The sequence below is a fragment of the Centroberyx gerrardi genome, chromosome 9, assembly GCF_048128805.1.
Source record: "Centroberyx gerrardi isolate f3 chromosome 9, fCenGer3.hap1.cur.20231027, whole genome shotgun sequence".
Taxonomy (NCBI): Eukaryota; Metazoa; Chordata; class Actinopteri; order Beryciformes; family Berycidae; genus Centroberyx; species Centroberyx gerrardi.
The window spans coordinates 27,778,980-27,804,646 of NC_136005.1; the positions used below are offsets into that span (position 1 = coordinate 27,778,980).

A 25,667-nucleotide genomic window follows, 5' to 3' on the forward strand; every position below is an offset into this window, starting at 1 on the left:
AGAAAAAAAAAGGGAGCGGAGCGATGAGTGTGTACTTCGCCGGATTGTCAAATTGCCTCGGAAGTTTTTCTAGTTGCAGTCAACAGCGGCTCGTATTCTTGCACTCGACACTGCAGATTCTGTCTGTTCCTCAGTCTGTCTGTACTGCAGGTCAGTCGGCCTGTCAGTCCGTTGGTCAGCTGGTCTGTAACTGTCTGTAACTGTCTGCCTGTCTGTTATCGTATCTGTCTAATACCACATCTGCAAATACATCCCAGCAAACATTTGGACTACGGCTGGTTGATATGGACAAAATTAAGATTACAATTGTCCTAAGAAATTATTTTGATATCGATATAGAGCTGAACTGTTCTAATATGAATTTTTACTGTGCCACAATATCATATTGTGACACTTCTGTGCTTGTTTGGGTTGACTTTGAGTTTGCGTGTATGTTCATATGTATGTATGTATCTTTCCCGTCTCTCCCTGTGCTTTTCCCTCTTGCTCTCTGTATCTCTCCCTCTCTCCCTCTCTCTCTCTCTCTTGCTCCCTGCGCCACTGAAGCAGATGCCTTTGATGCCATGCTACAAATCACACATTTAGCTTTTCATCAATATTTCATCTATCCATCCCGGGCTTGGCTCTTTCTAGCTCTCTAAATCAACACTTGCTGTGGGGGGACCGTTGAAGACTTTGGAAATGATTTGCCTCGCGCTGGAAATGAAAGCCGGAGCGGGTTGGGGGGTAAAGTTGGGAATGGGGATGGGGGGGTGGGGGTGAAGGGCGGGGTCCTAAAAAGTTGATATTCCAAATCGATAGCGCAGTGGAAAGCTCTCACTCTTCACAACAAGCAGTCTTCACGCAGTTTGAAAACTAGTGCTGAAATAATAGGCGGTTGATTACGATTATGATAATTACGCTCCCATACACACCCATGCTCAAAACAGGAGCTGAGCAGAGTCTGTACCCCTGCCTTTAACACCCCCCCCCCCCCCCCCCCCCCAAAAAAAACCAAAAACAAATCAAGGTTTTATGAAGACTGCATGATGAACACTGGAGGGCAGAGGAGCTGAATCGGAGGAAACGGATTGAGCAGCGGGTTCAGCCTAAAGCTCATCAAAGGGAAGTTTAACCCCTGCCACGGAATCGAGAAAGAAAAGATCTGTTCCGGCCGGGAGAGATGAAGAGGCGCAGAGAGTCGGAGGCGACGGTGCGGCCGGGTAAATCCAGCTCAACTCCAGTCAGGCATCGGCGTAAAAACAGCCAACAACCAGGAATAGAAGCGGCAAAATGGGCGTTTATTTCCAGAGCGGCGCTAATGTATTACTGACTGAGCATGTATGTTCTGACTGACTGAGCATGTATGTGCTCTTTCATTCAATTAGATGAGATTAGATTAGATGAAACTTTACTGATCCCAGTGGGGAAATCAAGCGGCTGCAGTAGCAAATAGTAACAGGATGCATCAACAAATAGGATACGACTACAAATAGAACAAACGGGGGGTTATATAAACACACTCAACCCACAATTCCAACAACAGGACATGTTAAGTAGACGTTTATGTATGAAAATGTGCAAATAACTATGGATTCCAGCATTAAAGGGGCAATAAGTAAGGTTTTTACTGCCCCATAGCACAAACAAGACCCCAATATATCTGCAGGGGTTTGATAGGGTTATTGATCAATAACAGTGACTCAGCAATGAGCAAAAACTCCCCACCCACTGGCATTTCAAGACATTCAAAGAAGAAATAAGGTGGCCTTATTCATTTTTCCCACCCAGATTTTCCCAAATAGTGGACTTGCATCTGCTTAAAAAGATGGCTAGACTGTATTTCTGTAATAAAAAGAGTAAAGTGATTTGTAGGGGGGTTTACCTTGCCCTTATATCCTTTGTTGGAGGCTAAAAACACTAAAGTTACTTCTTGACAGCCAGAGCTGGAGACATTACTAAAGCAAAGCAGGCAACGCCCCGGAGGTACGTTTCACATCCCTTTCTCTCTCGCTTGTTCTCTTTGTTTTGAAAAAAAAGGATGTGTTGGGGAGAGGACGGAGGGGGATAATGAGGCAAACAGAAATAGAGAAACAAAAGGGATAAAGACAAAGAGACTTCCTTGTTATGACAAGAAACAGAAAGGAACAAAAAAAACCAAAAAAAAAACCTAGAACTACAAGTACAACTAGAAAAGCGTGGATTTGATTTAAGTTTGGCTGCTCTTATTATCTCCCCTGAAACAGTTTTGTGGCTGGGATGTCGACTTATTGTTTTTAATTATTGAGTTTTGCTTGTTTAGTCAAGCGATTCCTCATCATTTGTTTTGCGATATTTATGTAGAGTCAGTTAGAGTAGGATTCGTCTCACTTCAGGTCTATGTAACTTTACAAATCTGCATGTCTGCATAATGTACGTGAATGAAAGAAGTAAGAATAAGAGTAAGAATTGAGTTTCCAGTAACACTTTCTATGGCTACAGTGTGTATAGTGCATTACTCACAAGGAACTATAATACACTCATACTTCATATCAAACACGCAATGCATACTGATGCATTATATAAGCTGTCATAAAACATAGATTATAGATTTAACTTCAAATGAATTGAGTGCAAGCTTCTTATGAATGCTGGGCATAATGTAAAATGCTTATGCTGCTGTATGGATAATTTTAGTCTACTAAGAGAACATATAACACAATACTTTGTTGTGTTTTTGTAGCATAAAGGCACTCACTGAATTACAATTATAATACATTATACTTATTATAATTACATTATAATACATTTTAATCTTGTCAGACAACCTCTGATATACAGCTAATCCTAAATATTCATAAGAAGCTTGTAGTCATAATTAATTCTTTGTTACATCTATAATGTTTTACATTATGTCTTCTTATAAGCACAGTCTTAAGGCATTATGAGTGCATTATAATTTCTTATGATTGCCCTTATAAAGAACTAAAGATATGGTTGTCATAGAGTCATAGAGCTCTATGCAATACTTATTTTATAAGAGCTTTGGACCTCCAATATGGCTGCCAGAGGATGTGTTCCATCACCTGAAAGTCCTCCATAAGACCCTATAGGTATATTATAGGTATATTACACTGAAAAAAGAAAATCAGACTCTTGTCATTGCAATAGACAAAATGATCTTCTTCTGGTTTTCATTTTGGATAGAACAAAAGAGTTTTGGGTAAAACTTACAAACTTTTTCAAGGATTCCTTTTCATTAGACTGGGGACGTTCTCCTTCAAAATGAAGTGAAGTGGAACGGAGGAAATTAAATCTGCTGATAGAAAGCAGCCCACAGGGTTTACAGAATGTGGTGTTTTTCTGATGTAATCCGCTTATTTGTTAGTTTGTTTTCCAAAGTGCAACTGAATATGAAGTTAAACAGAAATTTGGAAGAATAATACTAACTAGCCAGTAATACTCTCCCCTTTCAGATATGCTTTAATACAATATTATGTTCTAATAACAGTGAACTTGAGGCATTTGGTGCAAAATCCCACAGGCATCATTAATCATCAAAGTGTTTTTGTTCCAGTGAAGGGATAGCTGTAATAGTGCCTTCCCTCCCTATCAGCGATCACCTACTGACACTTTCTGAAGACGACCCATCTCAAGTGACGTGTTCAAAGCCTCGCCGTTGTTCAGAAAACTGTATCCCGCACCCAATTAGCTGTTGTTGAAGTGTGAAGCACCTGTGAAATGAATCTAAGTGTTAGCAATTCTTCCTATTATTCAGTCAGTAATTTTAGTGCGAAGCCATAATTCCTCTGTGTAATTATAGGTGTGCCGGCTGAATGCCAAGTCTTTCTCATCTATCATCAGATACACACCGCAGGCTTGGCAGCTCCAGCGATCTATCTTTTCAGCAGACCAAAGATAGGAAAAAGTTTGTCAAGGAATCACGTTTCATATATACACACACACACACACACTACCTAATACCACCCACCCACCCTTTCTCCTCTCTCTTCCTCACAGGGTTTGAACATTTTTTTATTTTTTCAGATTGAAGCTGCTGATAGCCGATATTTTATACTCAGTACCATTAAATTTGACCATTTTTATGCCAAAGAATTCCAAAAATCACAAAGATTCAGTATTTCCTCCAATAACTGTATTCTTGTCAGGGTGGAAAATCCTATGAAACAGCATTTAGACCATTAAGGGACACTAAAACTCTCCATTGAAACCCAGACTAATGAACTTCTTTTAGGTGGGTCAGCAGCTCCTTAAGGCAGAGTGAGGCAGGTTCCACTGCAGGTTTTACACACTGTCGAGTAAAATCCTCCCACACCACAATGGAATGATTTCTCTGGTCAGACATCAGATATAAAAATAATAAAAACATATTGACTAGCTGTGGTTAGGGAGGAGCCTCCATCCTATCAGAGGTGGACCACACTGACTGAGCCATATCTGATTTTGAATACAAGACAAATATCGGCATACCAGTATATCGGTCTAATCCTGCTTCCACCTCCTCCTTCACCGCCACTCCCTCTCTTCTCTGTGACTAATGGTCGGTGTCGTTCATCCCTGCGGTTTGGGTAGAAAATGCTACAGCGCAGCATAAAGCTGAATCAATGCCCTCTGTTTGCATATCAGTCAATAGCATCAGCAGCAAGGCCTGGCTAATTGATCTCCTCCTCCTTTTAAACTGGTCCGGGGCTAAATGAGCACAGCCGCTTAAAGCAACAATCCCAAATCAATGAAATAACACTTTCAAAATATAATCCGTTTTAAGATTGCTGCCTACCTGCTTTGAATTGCAATCGGCGGCATAATCCGTTGGATTACTCAAACGGGCTAATGTAATCTGGTTATGGCTCTGTTACTTAGCTTTCCCAAAATGTATTGAATATGACGTTAAACACACATTTACAAACTAATTGGAAGAATGCTGTTAACCAGCCATTATCAACACGTACTTTTGTTCTAGAGTAATTAGTCTCGCTTGGCCAGACCTTTCTCCACAGCGCTGTGCCAGTGCAGGAGAAAGGTCTGGCAGAACCCATTATCATTGTGGGATGGGGGGGGGGGCACTCTGGGGTGTTTGTACTGTATCTCTTAAACCAGTCACACTCATCACGGGCGGCACTTGCATATAAGCTTTGTGGGAAACTGTTTTGGTGGTGGAACATATTTATGTGAGAGGCGAGTGTTGTATAAATGGATGAATCACTGCCAAAAAAAAACACACTCCATGGATGAAAGTTGCAATTGTATGTCGTCTATGTCAGTGATTCTCAACCTTTTTCAAATCAAGGACCCCTAATTTAGTCCACACTAGAGCCACGGACCCCCATTTAATAAGATTTTGTTTCTCGGACCCAAATTTGAGAATATTGTTATTGTTAGATATGATTTTGTCCAGAATTCCAGTATTCTAGGTAGAGATATAACAGTGAAACTATGATCAAAATAGTCATTCTTCTACATTCTCTAATAGTGTTCACTTCTTGTAGATTACTGTAAATGATGGTGAAGTTTAACAATTCATCAATTTGCTGGGGACCCCCTGGAACCCCCTCAGGGACCCCTGGTGGTCCCTGGACTCCACGTTGACAACCACTGGTCTACGTGACAAGAATTTTAAAGAGAAAATCACCAAACGCATAATGAATAATAATAATAATGATAATAAATTCAAATTCAAATATGATTTGAGTAATCAACTAAGAAATCTAAACTATTTCTGTCACAAAAGTATTAGTTGTTTGTGTCTTTTAAAATCCAATTTGATTTTATTTGACCATCTAAATTCTGCCCATATTCACATAGACACATTCACAAGAGTTTGAAAACTTAGCTGTTTAGTATTCTCTCCACCCATCATGACTCAAATTACAGATCTGATTTCCTCCAGTGTTACATTAATCCGCTTATGTAAAACACATGCATAACTGCCATATATTGTCGGTTCTTGTATCCAAAGCTCAGACGAAACGTTTCCAAGTGAAGGAATCTCTTCAATCCAATCCATCATTTGATAAACAAAGCCACCAGGGCAATACAATTTCAATAGGGGGCATCATACTGCAATTACAGAGTGTCAAGTCAATAAGTCATGCCCCCTCACCTCACCTCAACTCAACTCACCCTCCTCTTCTTCCTCTGTCATTTCCCTACCACTCAGCATGATGAATCACCTTCCATCTCTCATTGAGAACCAACAAATAGAAGACAGCAGATAGAAGGAAAAGTTCAGATAGAGAGAAGGAAAGAGACAAAAAGACAGACAATGGGATCTGCTGTAAACAACCATTAGATTCTCTAGATTTAGTTAATGGTTCTGTTGATGTCTGTTACGCCTAAACAAAAATTAATAGTAATTTTGCTGCCTGGAAATATTTTATTAACTCACTGATATTGTATTGTGATGCGTTTTGATTTGTCGATTCAAAACATTTGATTTATTCAGATTTTTTTCCATTCACTGTGTTTCATCCCAATCCTAAACAGAGATAGAAAAAGGATGTAAATGGACACTTGTGAGGGCATAATCGTTCATTTAAATATTTAAACCAGCACTCATACCGCTACTAGCACTATACTGCTTGGCACAAGAATAATCGTTAATTATTATGGATTGATAATAAAAGGGTTATTAAATATTTGCTTTTTTTCCCCATTATAATGCTGGGTTACTGCCGTTTTATAGAAGCAATAAGCCAATCACAGCTGTGCTTTACTCTACTATCAACGCCTCTTTAACTTTTCTAAAAAATCATTGTAAAGCGCTGCCTCTCGTGGCTTATTACTTTAGTCAACCCGTCTAATGCACAATAACCGATAGCATTGATCTAGACAAAGTTTGGGCACGTGTTGAAAGAGCTTTAATGAGGCACAAACCCAGTGATGTAGTGGAAAATAAAAAGGAGGGTAAGCTAGTGATCATCAGAGGGCAAACAACCACCCATATGAACAGAAATCGATTATACTTTCAGAGAAGCGCTAATTTCCCCTTAAAAGACCTTAAAAAATGAGGGTAAACTCCATTCTGAAAATGGGTAAAGTGGGTCCAGGTAGAGCAAAACCGTCCACGTACACGTAAAAAACGGACTTATCTCACAGTGAAACAAGGCTTCTTCAGCTTACCCTCCTATCGGATACCCATACTGAATGATTAGGTGTTTGAGAGAGAAAGAAACAGAGAAAAAAAAGGGTAGAAAGACACAAAACGAAAATAACGATGACGGCGTTTCCTCCTGCCAGCTCCGTTTCGAGGCAGTTCGGTGTTTGCCTTAACCCTCTTTACCAATATGTACTCTGAACGCTCCCCGAACAGACAAACTCTGCCGGGGACGATAAAAAGATATTTGGCACGAGTGAGAGGTATGTGAGAGAGAGAGAGAGAGAGAGAGAGAGAGAGAGAGAGAAATTGACGGAGAGGAAGCGAGACAGAAAGAGAGGAAAAACGAGAAAGAGAGGGAGAAAGAGAGACACACCGAAGGCGAAGGGAGTGAAAAACGGCGAGGACATGGTCGAGTGAAGCGAGAGGGATTGCAGAGGGGAAACGGAGAGAGACAAAGCGGCATTAGAGCAGGCGATGGCGGCACTTCACTTAATGGAAAGCTTCTCTTGATGATGCCTTTTTTTTCTCTCCTTCTCTCTCTCTCGCCACGAGTAGAGTCAAGTCAAGCTTGGAAGAAAGTCGGTAGCCTCCGTGGAGAGATGCAAAGGCCGCCCCCCACCCTCCGACGGGCCCAAAAGGTGGGTTAATGGGCTAGCAAATCACCCTAAGAAACCTTAATTAGTGACAAACGATTAAGTGCTTTCTTTTACAGCCGTTTCCCTCTTTCTTTATTTCTCTGAAGAGGTGCTGGATGGGCTTGGGCGAAGATACAGGCTGGCTAAAGTTAGCATGTCGGTTGCTAGCTTGACGGCTAATTTGGGAGCTAGCATGATCGTTCGACAGTGTTTTCTTCAAATTGGGCATTTTTTTTGGCATATGAGCTGCAAGTTGTATTGTTAAGAATGTAGGATGCAAATCAATTTAAATATAGTTCACCATAAAAATGAAATAAACTATGAAATTGTGAGAGTCACTTCTATCTCGACTGCTACGTCCGCACGCTCAACCGGAAGTCCTTCTTTCTTCCTTACAAAGTCGGAAAAAGTCTCATATCATGTACATTTAAATTTAAATTGGAATAGTAATTGATTAGACTGGCTATTACTGGGAAATGTAATACTATTACTGTAATATTATGTATTACTCCAGACTATACTAGCAGACTCTGTTCACTCATTCAAGTCCCTTTCAAAAGCTTACTTTTATAAACTTGCATTTGACATCTATTTGTATAAATACGACTGTTGTATTGTACTTGTTTTTCTTTTGTATTTGATATATTTCTTTGTCAGGTTGATTTTTGACTGTCATAGAGGTTCGTTAAAGGCTTCATGAGTCCCATTACATTCCATTACCCCTGCAAATAAGTGTCACCATTACTATTAGAAATGGATCACCTGTCATACGCATAGTTTGATCTGTTTCCTCTACAGCACTTTGTAACTTTGTTTTGAAAAGTGCCTCACAAATAAATTATCATGAATGATTAACTCTCGTTTCATCTCCCTCTCTCTCTCATACTCTCAGCATTCCTCCCTCTCTATCTCTCTCTCTCACCCATCCTCCCCTCCCTCTGTCTATTTTCTGATGACCTGAGAAGCAGTGGCCAATGAAAGACAAAAGGTAAAATGGATATGGATTTTTCTCACGCGGCCGGCCATCCCCGAGATGATTAAGTAGTTCATCAGGCAGAAATATAGAATTCTTCCCGGCGTGCCCATCGACCTGTCCTATAGATACATTAAAACGCCGGCAGGAAATCGTTGCAGAACGCACCGCACTACGGATCGACTGCGAGCCACTCCGGCCCGATTGATCACCGGCGCATCTTTGTGTGCGTGTGCATGCCGAGTACGGGTGTCACACAAGCGTCACGCTCCTTGCTTAACACACATGACCATACACACACACACACACACACACACACACACACACACACACACACACGTCACCGGTGTCGGAGAGTTGTTCTACCTGTAATTAAACACGTAGTTCAGCTCCATTCTGCAGTAGCTGGGTGGTAGTTCGACTACATTCAAATTTGGATGGTGTTTTTGTTACATATTTGTCATTTTACGGCAAAGTTAACTACTGCAACTACCAACTACTGTGTTATAAAAGAAAATTGTCTTGTAATACAAGACTTTCAAAGTAGCGTCCCCACCACTGCACATCACTACCACACATGCTGTAATCAGCTACTCCTAACTTCATACACTTGTCAATCACTCAGGTCTTCATGTGCTTTATTGTGTTAGCTATCATAAACCACACCAGTCCTTTTGGTGAATACTAAACCACTATCGCTCACTGCGTTTATGTCCAAAACGCAGGGAAAAATCTGAAAATCAGACAAAGCGAGGGACAGACAGAGAGAGAGAATGACCAAGTCCCTCTTGGAAAGGCATGCAGGGTTATCTGCAGGTTTCAGAAACCCAAATTTAAGACTTTTTAAGACATTTTTAATCCTACTTGGAATTGAATTTAAGACCAATTTAAAAGAAACAAAGCTGCCAAAAGCAGCCTATTTTTGTCTGAACATAGCTATGAAAGATCTGAAATTATAAATAGGCAGAATAAGACAAAGCACAACAGGTGATGAATCATTAAGGGACATGAGGTTCATCTGTGTTTGGTAAATTAGGCACGATGCAGTTTGTTCTAAGAAACTTCTCATTGCATGGTGAAAAAAAATAAGGTACCCTGCCATCGCAATAACAGTGACAGAGTTGTTCTTATTTAATCTCAAATATCCTTGTATTTTTATTTTTTTTTCATTTTTGAAATCACTAATCATCATTGTAATCAACTAATTAGCTATTGCTTGTTATGCCAAAATTAGCAGCCTAATCATTTCACTGTACCGTTTGGATACGACCGCATATGTTTTGATATATTGTAATCCACTTTGGCAATATCGTTAATTTTTCGACTGTCGTGGTAATGAATTAAATTATTCATAACAATGAATTGCATTTGATTGGATTAAATTGAGGCGGAGGAGGGGAGGAGAACAATAGAGCGACAGAAAGCAGGGGTGATGAGAGAGAAAGAGAGAGAGAGAGAAGGGAAAGGAGTGAAATCTTTTCTTTGAGGTCTCAGAGTATGTTGGCTGAGATGGTATACATACCGAGGCCCTGGAAGATCTGAACAGCTTGTTACTTTTACACACACACACACAGACACACACACACACAAACATAGTGTCCTACAGGTAATTTTGCAGTTGCCATGGAAGCCATCTCAGTAAGCCCACGCTCCGACTTTCTGAAGATCATTAGTTGTGCACCAGAACTGTATGGATAACCAGCATGACTAATCTACCCATCTCTCTCTCTCTCTCTCTCTATACCTACAGTATACATATGTACCCATCTTCGGAAGCAGGTCAATTCATATATATGCATGTTATCTGTGCTTGCTCAGTGGCTCTTTGGCAGTGTTGGACAATACTGGTACCAGGGGACAGACCAGCAACCTTTCTACTACTGGGCCAAATCCCTAGACAACCACCGTCCATGGGTAAATTTAAAGCTGCAGCAGGCAATTCTGCACATTGGCGGCCCCAAATGGCAGTGAGAGGTAACTGTTTGAATTTGGAGGACTTCACTACCCAGAATTTGGGCAAATAAGGCAAATCTACAGCAGATTTAAGGCTAAGATTGGTGTATTTTTACATTGAAATCTTGCCTAGTGCTGCTTTAAACCATGAACACCATAAAAGAAACATGAACATTGCAGTTGAGGATATCAAAGGTATATGGTAATGAACAGCAAGAAAGGTAATGAACAGCAAGAAATAAATAAATATGTACACAATTATTTTCAGTAACAATTAGAATGATTAGAACAATACTTAGAATGGTGCTCATAAGGCATCTAAGGCAGCTACTTATGAGATATTCGGTCCATTTTGTATATGCAGTATTCTTCGTCTCTCCCTCTCTCCCTTTTCCCTTCCCTCTCCTCCCTCCTTCCTTCTCTCCTATGCAACGATTTAACTTCCTCCCTCTCTTATATCTCAATAAGCATATAGGGGATTGCTCCGGTGAGTAAGCGCTGCCAACACTCCTTGACCTCTCCTCAGATGGAAAGGCTGAATCTCAGGCAACTTAATTTAAGGCTCCCTCCCCGCGGAGCTGAAGGGCGATGTCAAACTTAGTCAATGTCTGCACACTCTCCTAACTCATCTCCATTCCACTGTAGCCTGCATGATAATCAGGAAAGTGAAAAAAAAAAGACAGAAAGACAGATTGGCCGATCATAACATCCTAATTACGACAACCTTCAATACAGCGTCGTCTTTATTCGCCCGGTTTGTTAGATTCCATCAATCTAATTACAGACGAGACGCCTTGTCATCTCTCCGCTGTCCCAAAATATTCTCAAAATGTCAAACACACCTTTATTTATTCTACAATGGGGAAGATAATGCGTAGTATTTCACCTAAGGTCCTGGTCAGATGGCGGACTCGTTTGATGTTCAAAAACTCATACTGTCTGCTGTGTTAGTAGGCATTCTAAAGCAGTTAGTACGTAGTATGAAGTATGTGCATTTCTGCTGCATGCTATTTACAAAGTAGAATGTGCATTCCTATGGTGTAATATTTAATATACAGCCAAAAGTAGATATACATAATACATGATGACAGCACTGTTAACATTACAGTGGGGACAAGGGAAACAATGATGGCACTAGCATTTCTAGAACTCCCATAGGTTTCTTGATGTATAGGGATGTGGGCTTGAATGACATGTTACCGGGCTCTGGCATTGTACATGAAACACTAGACACACTGTGTATCTGTTAAACTCGGCACATGTCAATGATTTCCTTTGATGATCCCTTAAAAACTCAAGCGCATTCATGCCAGCACACTTCTTGATTGCTCAGTTGCGGCGAGTCGTCAAGTTGCTTTACACACCGTTCCAATTGTTCGGAGACCGATCAACAGCCTCCATTCCCTTCAAGTTTTTGTGACTCAACAACTCATCCTCTGTGACGTCGCTGCCATTTATGAGTACGCCGATTTTCTTGTTTTACATCAGGAAATCAATGGGAATGCTAGACATCTTGAAAGGCTTCTGGTGTGTAAACAAACATACCATAATGTGAAGGTGGGAAATTTTAATATTTTTGCATCAAAAATGGTCACATTGAAAGGTACTCAGGTAATGGTGTCAGAGAATTTCATTGGTATGGGTTTCAATGGAGAGTTTTAGTGTCCCATGTTGGTCTAAATCAGGCATCACTAACTGGCGGACTCCGGGCCGGATCCGGACCCAGCGACGGTTCTGTCCGGACCACGACCCATTTCTGATCAATTAATGAAAATAAGATTGACGGAGCGTTTTTGTCCACGGGCGCAGTTATAGACCTTAGGCGCAGCTATTTCAGCTCATACGGTAATCGTTCAGTGGAGCTAGGAGGTCACAGACCAATCACATGCGTCCACTTGACTGAACTCAGCCAATCAAAGCGATTGTTTACAGTGCATCGCTAGGAAAACACAGAGAGCGAGAGAGAGACAAAAGCTACACAGAGAGAGGTGACAGCATGTCTTGCTCCAAAATAAGAAAAGTAAGATATTGTTATTAAGGTAGAGAGGTGAAGAAGAAAATATGGAAAAAGGAAGAGAACAAGTCCAGATCCTGTCCAGGCCCACGGCGTGTGTGTTGAAGAGCAGTAGCTGCGGCCACACTGATTGTCGGAAAACAGACAGAATTGTTGACGGATTGACGGCAGAAATACAGCAGCAGCTTCGCTCATAACGGTGCTACTTCATAGAAACAAGTTAAATTCGCTTGAACACATTGTTTAATCACTCACATTGTGTTGAAAATAGGAAAGAATGTCTAGTTTCTGTATTTACTTTTTCAGATCCGGAACGTGCATTACGTCGTCAAATTCACTCCCGGAACGACGTACCGGTGCATTCCTGTTCCGGCCCAATGACCCCTTGGATATAGCCTAGATTTGTTTCCACTGTTAAGAGACTCTGGGCCATCTCTTAGTCAGAGACGCCCTCTAGACGCCATCTCACAAAGCGACATATCACTAAGCGTTACCTGACTGACTGACCTGAATTGGGAAAAAGGGACATGAAAGTTCTGTTTGCACTATTTCAAAAAGAGGCACTTTTGAGTTATTTTATTCTGAAGACTGTCTTGTTTTCTTTTACTTGAATTTAGAAAATAATTGTGATACTTTTAATTATGTTTCAGCTACTGATTTGTTTTCCACACATTCATGGGAAAAGTTCTTGAAATTGATTAATAAATGTTGTTGAAATGATGTTGAAATGTACATTGTTTATTTTATTTGATAGAAAGTCATACGACAACTATAGGCCTCCGAATCAAAGCACAAGTTAGACATTATGATACTTCGGACCTTTGATGGGAAGAAATTTTAGTGACTGGACCTCCTTGACAAGAATGCAATTCTGGGGGAAACATGATGTCACATGCATTTCCTACCAGTATGGTGCTTTACCATATACACAGCTCATTGGTTGTGGCTGTCATTTGATTCTAGTCACCTGACACCTCATTCATTACAATCACCTGTTATTTTCCTACCAAGATGGCCGCATGGTGATGCAACAGAATGCTACGAATACTTTAGTTCTTCCCTTTCATGATGAAGCCGTGGGAGGAGGATCTTATTAAGAGGGTGCATCGTGATGAGAACATGCAACTGGTCAGCCCTGAGGTTTAATGAGGCTATCCCCTTGGACCATACACACACACACACACACACACATACACACACACACACACACACACACACGCAAACACACATACACACAGCTCTGAGTAAAAGACAAGAGACAGAGGCGATTAAAATGAAGCCCAGATTCCTATTAAATACTAATCTCCACCAAGACTATCTTTCTCTATATATATATATCTATCTCTGCCCTTTCCATACCCCTTTCACCATCTTAATTTGCTTTCTCTCTCACACATACCACACACACACACACACACACACACACACACACACACACACACACACATAATTCATACCTCTCAGCACATACTCTCTTTGCTCCAGTCCCTAATCTAAAGCACTAAGCAGTGTATTAGACTTCATCCACGCTATTAGGCATTCTCACTGAGTATCTCGTGTTATTCAGCCTCTCAATTTGTCAGTCTGCCTCCCCATATTGGACGGTCTCAGATAAAAAAACAAATTATGGGAAATTATAATCATTTTTAATGCTATATCAGCACAAACCTTGAGACAATGCTGCTTATAGGAAGGGAAGTGTGTGTGGGCGCAAATGTGTGCGTCTGTCTTTTTATAGGCCTATGTGTGTGTGTGTGTGTGTGTGTTATTAATTAACTGAAGCTCCGAGTGCTTCATGGAGGGATGGAAAGTACAAAATGTGATGAGAGAGAGAGAGGGAGAAAAGAAGAGATGAAAGAGAGGAAGACAAGTAGAGAGAGAGACAGAGAGAGGGAGATATCGCCTTTTAGCAACAAGGGCCCTAGTCTGACCCCCCACCCCCACACACACACCCCCCCCCTCCCCATCCTCCTTAGTGACTCAGTCGCCACGGCAACAGAGCAGAGGGTAAATCACCGTGGCGATTGCCCTAGGACGTGTCGTGCATGGGAATGCTGAGTCCCTGCTGCCACCACCATGTGGTACACATACACACACACACACACACACACATTCATACACACACATCAGTATTATTGAACGTGAACAACTCACTCCCAAATCTCCCAAAGCCAGACATCAGGAAAACGCTGAATCTGTGATGCCATGAAAAATGCAAATTGTAAAGTTCATGACATATGCATTTATACATGAATACACACACATGTGGAGAACATAACGTACACAAATTGGTTAACAGAGTGGTGCCTCCTTATCATTCATGCCTCCCTCTGCCTGTCTCCAGTCAGACTTGTGGCGAATTCATTTTTCCTGATATCACTCACTACTTGCTGATGCCATCAAAGGGAAAACAACATTTTGTATTTAAATGCTAATTTCTCTTTAAAGCTGCACTAGGCAACTTTCGCATGTTGGCAGCCCCAACTGGCAGCAAGAGTCGACTGTTTTTGAGGACTTTCTGAGGGTTTTGAGGACTTCATAACCCGGAAATCCTGTAAGGTGACGTCAGTAAACTAAATGTCTTCTTGGCTGAAGAGGTTCAGCCATCGTTGGTGAGTCCAACTTTCTCACTGCTGTTTAGGAGACACTTGGGTGAATTTACAGCATCTAAATGAGTAGAGATGAGACGCTCTTCTCTGTTGCATCCTCACTTTATGATTGAGGCTGATAAGACGGGTGTATTTTCACACATAAATCTTGCCTAGCGCAGCTTTAACTGATGATTCAGAGAGTCCAAACAAAAGGATGCCAGAAAATTCTCTCAAAAGGGACTTCTTTGCAAAATCCTTCCAAGGGCAAGACTAATCACCATTCAGGATGCTCACCTATATCCAATCGATAGCACTCTTCAGTTCACTTCAGTTGCCACACAGTTGTTTCAAAAGGTAAGTCTATCGATTATCCACCTCAAATGTAAAGCGCGGTCTCCTTGAATTGAAGGCAAACACTGCATTTTATTAGCAACACTCATTGGCATGGATTCCCTCAAGGTTTGATGCAGAGGGAGCTCATGCTAATGAGCAACGGCAGCAGATTTAATGAGGATTAATATATGAAGAGTTTAGTTCCAACTTGGAGTATCTGCTGTTTGAAAAAGGTGACACTTACTCTGACAAAATGATTGCTGCCATGAAAGTAAAACTCACTATGGAGTATTATTGGAGTTGTAAGCCATCTTGGGGCATTTACTTACACAATGGCAACATTTGAGGTGATGTTATCAGCTGTGTTTTATAACTATTGAGCAATGAGCCGCAGGGAACATTTTCCCACAAAACCGATTTACAGCATTTTGAAATGAAATCCTTTATATAATCGTGTCGCATGATATTAAATGAAATTTTCTCTGAGCATTCCTTCTGGGCAGGGTGGAGAGAACATTCATTTCAAAACCAAGTCGAATCTTCCTCACTACATGAAGAATCCATAAAGATTTCTATCAGAATCACTGTAAATCACTTAAATTCACTTTTTAACCTTTAAAAGGGTGGGTCTCAATCTAGAGATTCCATGATTATTTTGGAGGTGAGCAGAATGTTGTGAAAGAATGTGATAAACACGCATTGGTGTTTTATCAGTTCCTGTGATAACTTGAATGATTGAATAATGATGAATAATTGCAATTTCTATGCTTCCTCAGATAAGAAATAGCTTGAAAAGAGAAAATGAAAGGCACTCCTTATCATTCTATTCATATTCATCTGTATCAGCAGGTCAAAAACACCCACATTTTTGTTTTTGGTGGTTAACAACCACTGTGCCAATCTATAGCTCCCTCATTTCAACAATGTAAACATCTATATAGAACTGGACACATTCTCCTGCTACACTATTTGGACTAGCATCACAGATTCAAACCCTTTTTCCCAGGCTTGCCGACCAATCAAAAGGCATGTCACTAGATGGGGCAGCCAATGGTATGACCTGTACCAACAGGATCCGATTTAAGTCTTCAAAACATTTACAGGATTTAAAGAGCAACTAAACCCCAAACCCAAATCTGTGGTGAAAAGTAGGGTACTGAACTGGCCATCTGCTATTGGCTGGTCTTTGTGCCAGGTGATGTCACCACCTGTTGTACTCTGTGGAAGGTGACATCACCTGGCACAAACACCAGCCAATAGCAGGTGGCCAGTGCAGTACCCTACTTTTCACCATTAGTTGTCAGGCTTCACCACAGATTTTGGTGGGGTTTGGTTACTCTTTAAGTCTTCAAAGCGTCTACCTCTTGCTGCCATTAGGGGCCGCCAACATGCCCAAAGAGTGCGCAGTTCACTGATGTAATGGTACATGACTTTGGGCAAAAAAGTCCTTCAAACTTTCTGAAAATTCAAACATTTATCTCTTGCTGCCACTCGGGGCCACCAAAGTGCAAAGTTCCATTTCCGCCCATTTCAAATCTTGTCCCCACAAAACCCCATAGGCGGGATCTAGCTATTATCTATCAGATAAAGGTCACACCCTGTTTGTCCAAACACCCTGCATGCCGGTTGCGTCCCAGGAAGGACGGCGAGTCTAATTGAGGACGGCTCAGCTTTCATGTCCTCACAGCCCGGGATCAATGAAACCTGCGCACGTTTGCAAAAAATAAAAATAAAAAAAGGAAGAAAGACATAAAGGATAGGTGGGGAGGATAAAAAAGAAAGAAGAAGAGGGGAGTGGAAAAAGGTTAAAAGAAAAAAAAAGAAAAAGGATGGGCCTTCCCTCAGGGTTTAGCGATACACTGGCCTATTCCTCAGGTGGATCTATATGCTGCCAATAGACGAGAGGGGGCATGACAGGATTTTAAAGAGTAAACCAGCAGATCAACAGGCTCACACTATCTCTCCCTGCTTATCCATCGCTTTGTTTCTTCTTTGTTACTTTCTGTTTTTTCTGTCTTTCTTCACGCGCACATGTATTCACAGCATGTGCACAAAAGACTCGGAATACTCTGTTGCTGTCAGCCCCGGGGGCCCCTGCACGGCCCGTGTTCATCCGACACGGGAGAAGGGAGGAGAAGAAGGAAATAAAGGAGAAGAGAGGAGAAGAGAGAGAGAAAGATGAGGGAAGGGGAAGAAAGTAGACGAGAGAGAGGGAGAGAAGATGAGAGAAGAGTCAGTGACAAGGTGCCATCATCCAACACTATACATAGTACACCCCCAATGCCCCATGTGAGCATTAGTCCAACTTACCCCTCAGTCTATAGACCCAGTAAACCAGTGCTCATAGAGACCGGATCTACAGAGACCACACCCTGGATCTGGTTCTTCCTCATCTTCCAGATTTACCAGGATCTGCACTGTCTTCGCTCCCTTTACCCTTTCCTGCAGAAAGGTGCCCAGCTCCTGGTGCTTGCTCTGTCGCACACCCCTCCCATTAGGCTTATCCTGCATGAGCAGACCACTCCCAATGTATTTCATATCCTGCTCAAGCATCTGAACAGTCTGAACAGCCCTTAAATCTAAGTGTGGTGCTGGCGAAAGACCCTCATCTGGCCCTCCGCACCTCCCACGATTGACTTAACGTTCCAAAGTCCCCCTTTTTGCCCCTACAATAATCCCAAAACAATTCACATTTCTCACAGAAACCAGTTGTGCAACTGCCTAGTGTTAAAATGCCAGAAGGATATGGATCTCACAGATCATCTCACAGATCAGCTGGATGTTTTGCCCTCCATGCATCAACTAAATCTAACCCTGACAGAAAATAGGATGACTGGAGGTGTGGTGTGTCTCCTATCCATAGTGACATCTGTGGTGCAGTTCCAGTCCCCACCTATAATAATGCAATCATCCTGGTTATACTGAGCCAAGGCCTCCCTTGTCTTCCTAAACACTGTTTTTGCCCTGATTAAGAGCATTTGCAATGCAAAAAAGACACTGCCCTACCTCAGAAGTGAATGTAAGAACTGTCCCTATCCAGGAGAGAAGAGAATAGCCACCCCAACACTGAAATTAGTCCCATGGCTATACGAACATGCTCTCCCTTCCACCATAAGCCCCAGTCTATTTCATTTTCCTCATCACTAAGAGTCTCCTGGAGGAAAACTACATCTAGTTTTTTTTTTTTTTTTTTCTGCTGACAAATCTCTATAACTAGAGCCCCTTTTCTGTCTGTCCCTTCCACAATTTATGTTTAAAGATCCCACCCTCAAGCCCAGCATGGGGAGAGTGAGAAAAGGAAACAGAAGGGGGAACAGTAACATACAGGAGAGAAGAGAAGAGAAGAGAAGAGATGAAGGAGAGGAGTGGAGAGGAAGAAGGGAAGAGGAGAGAGGAAGAGAAGACAGGAGAGGAGAGGAGAATATAGTACAAAGGAGAGAAGAGAGGAGGCGAGTGGAAAAGAAGAGAAGAGGAGGGGAAATGAGAGGAGAGAGAGAAGAGGGAAGGAGAAGAAAGGGCGGAAGGAAAGAAGAGGAGAGGAAATGAGGAGAGTGGAAGAGAAGGTAAAAAAATGAGCGGGTAGAAGAGGAGAGGAGACAGGAAAGGCGAAGGGAGAAAGAAGGAAAGAAGAGGAGAGGATGAGGGCGGGAGAGAAGGGGAGAGGAGAGGCGAAGGAGGGAGGATGTGAAAGGAAGAGTGAATTATAAGAAAAGCAGAGGAAACAGAGAGAGAGAGAGAGAGAGAGCGGGGGAGGTCAAGGGATATAATGCGTGGAGGGAGGCGGGCATTCCTTCTAAAAGCTGTCGATGGGCAAACTGCAGGCATCAAGGGGATTGACAGTGAAATCCCTGGAGATGCACAGTGTGCCGGCTGTGCCATTCTACCTGATATGATGTATAGTACAGCATGTACACTAAGCTATCCACCTGACCCTGTCAAGTGTGCACTGTGTCATGAATACATATGGTAGCTGTGTTGTTTTTCCACGTCGGACCATTAGAGTGCAAAGATGTCATTGCTGACCTGTAAGTGACAGTGATTTTTCGTGTTTGTGTGTGTGTGTATGCACTGAGGAGATACAGAGAGTTAGCCTTGATGTCAGTTCAGGCTTGATATATATATTTAAAATATAAAAAACTGTGATATGTCAGAGGTGAATGTGTATATAACGTGTTACTTACACTTATACTCTGTTTTACTACTCTCTATCTGACTGCTATAACACAATAGTGATTCAACCTATAGCCAGTTCATGAAAGCTTTTCCATTGTGATGTGTTTTACATTTCCGGTTTCTTTGGAGTAATTAGAAGAAGAACTGGGTGATAGCCACCATGGCTGAACTAGCTTGAAATTAAATCCACAAAAGCCGGTAAAAGGGAGCCTTCAGAATATCAAACTAAACACTTAACAATGTACAGTACCGGCAATGTCACACAGTCCTTGAAAAAAACAAACAATAGAGAAATCTGTTTCAAAGTGGAGAGTAGATAAGAGCACTGCGGGCCTTTGGGGGGAATCGCCTAGACTTGAAAACCAGCATAATGGACACTTCACTGAAGGAGAAAAGGGCCTTTTCTCCAAAGCTGCCTTTGCACCAGCATGTTCCTGATATGTTGTCAAACCTCGGCTGTGAAGGACACTTTTACAAAGTATTGCGCAACACTAGACTGAGTAAGATCACCACAAGACTCGGTAAGATCAGCAGAAGAAGAACCACACATTTAATGCCACTTGTGTGATTTTCTATTCTCACTATATTTAGTTGGCTAAGCAACGTTTGTTCATCTTAGTTTATTGACACTGTGCTCACTTTGATTTAGCTACACACAGCATTGATTTGACTGCAAGCGCTCTGCCTGAGGATGAGTATATAGTTCCACTGTTTCCAAAGGTTATCAATAAATTCAATATCGAATGTAATAATGAACAGGCATAGAAAGTATAATATTGTTTCTGAATGATACTGATAAAACTGGAAGAGGTTTTGCATTTGAGTAGTATATTGTGGGTATTTATATGAAAATGCTGAAGCAAACCTAACACTCCTTTTCAGGCCCAGAGGAACAGGTGTAATAGATCCCACAGTGAAACCTCAGAGCAGGAGAAACAGCAATCAATTGCACCTCAAGCATCTGGAAAGAAAATAACTTGGTGGAGAATATTACACCGCTGCGCTCGAGGAGAGCTGTTTGCGGGCTTACACTGCAAATACTATCAGCAGCTGATATAGCCTTGTGTTCAGTGCTCTTAGAAAGCGACAACATCCTCCGATGCAAAAAGAGTTCTTGAGATCAGCCACTCCACTTGCTCCATGAGAAGCCTAAAACACAAGTGGCATCTTGAAACAAGTTGGAAGAAATGAAATCTGAGAAAAGACTGAGGGACATTTTTGTGGTGTAAAGTCATCATCACTCTCTTCAATACAAATAACCCAAATCAAACTCTACCTTACAGTAAAGCCTATTGCTCACTGATTAATATTTAGTAACTGTGCATTGGCTTGGTCTCAAAGGGACATTTTGTTTTGCCTCCCTTCCCCTACAGTGATTTTCCCGTACGCTGAAGCGACGGTGATTGGGACCTGTTCTCGTTGTCACTTCTTATTAAAACTCTGCTTATTCAGGTTGGCTAGGATCAATTAATTATCACTGAGAAGTCATTAGTTTCACACAAACTCCCCTCCAAGTAGGAAAACAATCATCCCCGCTACTGCTTCATTAGCTGACTAAAAATGTTCAGATTTTTTTTACACTTTAACTATCCGCCGAGTGAACGAAGGGTCCGTCAATGGATGAATTAATTAAGTCAATTTGAGGAGGCAACATGTGCAAAATGATGACAAAGAGAGACGATCCTTTATGCACCGCGCCTGGCAGAGCTTGATCAATTTGAGGTCATGTGACCATGCAGGAAGACTGCGTTTGTGTGTGTACACTTCTTATTTTATTTTATCCAGGGAAAGTTAACTGTGCATCCTTTCTCTTTTCCGCTTCACATTCATACGGTTACACACATTCACACTGGTGCCCAGTACAGCCACAGTCTTTCACTGTTAGTAACTGGAAGCTGCCCAGTTCAACATTGTTGAGGGTAGGGAGTGTCACTCATTCACTTTCCCTACCCATTTTTTCCCAGCCAGTGTGTGTGTGTGTGTGTGTGTGTTCATTTGTGACCTCTAGACGGGCCCATGCTGTCTTTCTCCAAGGCGGGAGAAAGGGACAATCTTGACAACAGTCATTAGCTTGTAATAGCCTCCTCAACACAGAGACACTCAGTAATTAAATAATGTGACGCGCCCTCCCTCCCTCTCTCCATCCCTCCTTCCCTTCCTCTCTCCTTTCTCTACTCCCAGCTAACCAAATGTCAGGAGGAGAAATGTGCCATCGCTACAGATGGAAGCAAATCGAGGCGGAAATCTGACAAAGGCTGGCGTTTGGACAGATGTCTGCATTGGCGACCAGTTAGCTGTAGTGTAGGTGTTATCATTTAAAGGGTTATCATTTAAAGCAAAGTCATCAGAGAGGTCTTATCTGCTTTATATGTTTTATATGTGGACTGTTGGACTGGTCTATTTGAGACCTGCTTGCTGCTAGTTAGATCCTCCTGGACTGCTCGCTCGTTTTCTGGATTGCACCGGTCCACTGAATGGACTGGACCTCGTTTTTTGTCGGACTCATTCCGTGTTAATCTCTTTCATGTGGTTTCTCCACCTGAGTGTCTGAGTGACCATTTCGATCTCACTTAACCGCTTGCTGCTGTGCCCTGCGTTGGCTTGCTTCCAGCCAGATGGCCAGCTAGCTGTTGTGTCACTCTGCACTCGAGTGAGTTTACCGGACTTCCACCTGTCTATGGGTTTTACTTTCCCGGACGCCTAACTGGACTGGCCTTGCCCTCGCCCCTCTCCATTCCCAAGCACCCAAGCTGTCTAGATCTCACCAAGAGGATCGTCAAGCTTGAGAGCTAGAGGTCTGTTCTCTACCAGGTAAAGGAGGATGAGCAACTCCTGGACTCTCTGGCTGCTGCTGCTCGCAAGTCCTCCGACGCCGACTGGTATGGGGAGCAGTCTACCCTGCTGGCCCCTTCAGTGATAGTGGGTGAAAACTGGGGCTAAGCCAAAGCTCCACGCCTGCTATACCCCTGCTGCTCCAGAACCATAGTCCATAGTGGGAGGAGGTAAAACTGCGTACGGTAGAGAACCAACCCAATGCTCCCCCTCCATTGGTACCAATGAGAGTCCCCACCACTTCATTCTCCTTGGCCCATTACCCCTCAGACCCTTGTCCCAACAGTCTATCACTCCTCACCCTTGGCCCTGGCCCCTCCCACCCCTCCACCCTTTTAATATGTTTGTCCATGGTACAAAATATTGTGTCCCCTGAAGACTTTCTGTTGCCCTGGCACTCAGGTCGCTAATATCAACACCTTTTTAGGACCTTTGCAATGTGACCACCCCATAGCCTCCTCTAGCATTGTCCACCAATGACATCAAGCACCAACAATGGGAGCGGCTCAAGGATGACGTTAAAGACCTTTAAACACTCTTATTGACTCTGGTAAACACTGTTATTTGGCCTCCTCAATGTGAGATCGTTAAACAATAAATATTTTATGTGCTGTGGCTTTATTTCCACATAGAATATTCATTTTATCATGCTAACTTAGACTTGGTTGAACTCAATTGATCACACTACAAACTACAAACCCACCTCCACAAACCAAGACTGTCTGGCCGCAGGGGCGGAGGAGCTGTGATTTATGGTAATGATTTTAAATGCACTCCTGCTTCCTTTGGGGATTTTTCCTCTTTTGAGTGTTTATTGCGTGCTTTTAATAAGGTACAACCAATTCTCTGTGTTTTAGTGTACCACCCCTCATCATAATAAAAATCCTATTTCTTAGTTTTCTGTCTTTTGCCATTCTTATTCTTGTTGATTTTAATATCCATGTATGCTGTCCTAACAACTCACTAGGCTTGGAATTTAGAAATTTTACTGAATCCTTTGGTTTAATTCAGTAGCAGCACCTACTCATAACATGCTAGACCTTATTTTAACTCATGGCTTCTCCTTAAACAACCTAGTAACAAAAGACTTGTTGGCTTCTGACCATTTTGGCATTATTCTTAATCTTCCTTGCTCTGTTTCCCACTTGCTCCCACTTGCATTAATTTATAAAGGCTTTTGAACTGCTACGCTCTGAGTTAACTGCACAAAGCTGCCATGACAACTTGATAGAGAACTTCAACTCTCTTAGTTTAGCTACATTGGACAGAGTTGCTCATTTTAAATATAACAGAAAACCAAGTTTGAAAAGTGTTCCTTGGCTGAATGAGCATACAGTGTACATTACCTCAGAAGACAGTGCAGGGCAAGACTGAAAATGGAAGTGGAAGAGCAACAAACTAGAGGTCTTTTACTCACGTAAACAAGTTTTGATGTCACATTTTAACAGGGAGGCTAAGGCTGCAAGAGAAAAATATTTATAATATTTCTCAGAACTGCCATAACCCCAGAATGCTGTTTAGCACAATAAATCAACTTGGTAATGGTCCAGTAACTAGTACTAGTGTTGAAAACTCTCCTGAAGACTGTGAGAAGTTTTTGTATTTCTTTACTTACAAAACTGAGAATACAAAAACGCAGATTATCCCACCTGCTTGTATTATGAATGTGGTCCACCAAGCTACCAACCTTCATTAACCTCCTTTTGAGGTAATTTCTTCACAATCACTTTTGTACATGATTTCACAAATGAAGTGCTCATCCTGTCCTCTGGATATAATTCCAACCAGGCTCTTAAAAGAGATATCTGTCCAGATATTGTTTCTATTATAAACTGTTCCTTGGCCACTGGCTAAGGTCCTTATTTTAAACATACTTTTGTGCAGCCTCTACTAAAAACTAGCCTGGACCCGTCCACGCTCTGTAATTAATTAACTGATCACGAGTCAATATGATCTCTTCGAACATTCCAATCAGGCATAGTGCACACTGCTTTATTAAAATTTACTAAGCCTCCAATGACCTCTTTCTAGCAGCTGATACTGGTATTGGTTCTATTCTGGTTCTTGACCTCGGCTCTGCGTTTCATACTGTTGATCACAAAATCTTTGCCGATCGTCTTGGGGATTGTGTGGGAGTCTCAAATACTGCTCTAAATTGGTTTATTTCTTATCTCTCAGACAGACAGTTCTCTGTGGCCCTGGGTAATTCTATTTGCTCCGCGGCACGTGAGCTGTGGAGTACCGCAAGGGTCCATTCTCTGTCCCTCAAGGCCAATGTCCACTGCCTCTGGCGTGTGTGCATTCTGTCCCCACGTCACATTGGAGTGGCAGATGTAATGTCCACTAGCAGCATTTACAGCACAGAGCCATGCATCAACCGGAATGTAGGTGTCTTTTAAACATTTTAATTGGTGCCCCCTCCTCAGTCAGTGGCTTCAGTCAGGAAACTGGACTAATGAGCTTACTTTATATATTCATTTAAAGGCACAGAGCTGACAAGACAGACAAAAAGAGCTAAGGAGCAATCTAACCCAGAGAAACACGGTAGGCTAAAATACAGCCTATCATCATTCATTCATTGGTTGTAATCAGGAAACTCAAATTTTTGCGCAATAAATTAATAGATCATATAATAGATCGATTCTTGGCTACATAATTTGCAGTCATAATATCTCCTTCCATTTTTATGTGATACACAGTTGTATATGCCTGTAAATACCTGTAACACTACTAGCTTCTTCTTCTACTTCTCTTAAGAATTGTTTGACAGACATCAAATGTTGGATGTCTCCAAATGAATAATGGTAAATCTGAAGCTGTTTATTATTAGGGCTGCCGATTGCTCCTGATGTAACTCAAGAACATCTTGGCAACCTACACTAAACCATCTGCCAGACATTTGGGAGTAATCTTTGATTATGACCTGAACTATCAATATTATTATTATTATTATTGTAAAACACTGAAAAGTGGAGGCATATACAGCTAATAGCATGTGCACTGGGTCAGGGAGCTTCAGTTAGCTCTATCTGGTGATGATTCATCTTCAATTCTGCAAGGATTTGATACCAAAAGACAGGTATGAGGC

At 41.8% G+C, this 25,667-nt stretch overlaps 1 protein-coding gene across 5 annotated transcripts in view; it reads right to left on the reverse strand.

Annotated features, from left to right (window-relative positions):
- The window catches only part of nlgn1 (neuroligin 1), a 266,319-nt gene that overhangs the window by 201,158 nt on the left and 39,494 nt on the right, over positions 1–25,667 (reverse strand). The window contains exons 3-4 of one of the 5 annotated variants that reach the window (XM_078285490.1): positions 16,123–16,146; positions 12,091–12,109 (exon numbers count right to left, since the gene is read on the reverse strand). The exons of 3 other annotated variants lie outside the window; for them this stretch is intronic. In XM_078285490.1, coding sequence (XP_078141616.1) covers positions 12,091–12,109; positions 16,123–16,138 — 35 coding nt within the window. In that variant the 5' untranslated portion in view covers positions 16,139–16,146. Of the gene's footprint in view, positions 1–12,090; positions 12,110–16,122; positions 16,147–18,785; positions 18,812–25,667 lie in introns of all 5 variants that reach the window. One more of the 5 variants, XM_078285491.1, reaches the window with a different exon arrangement.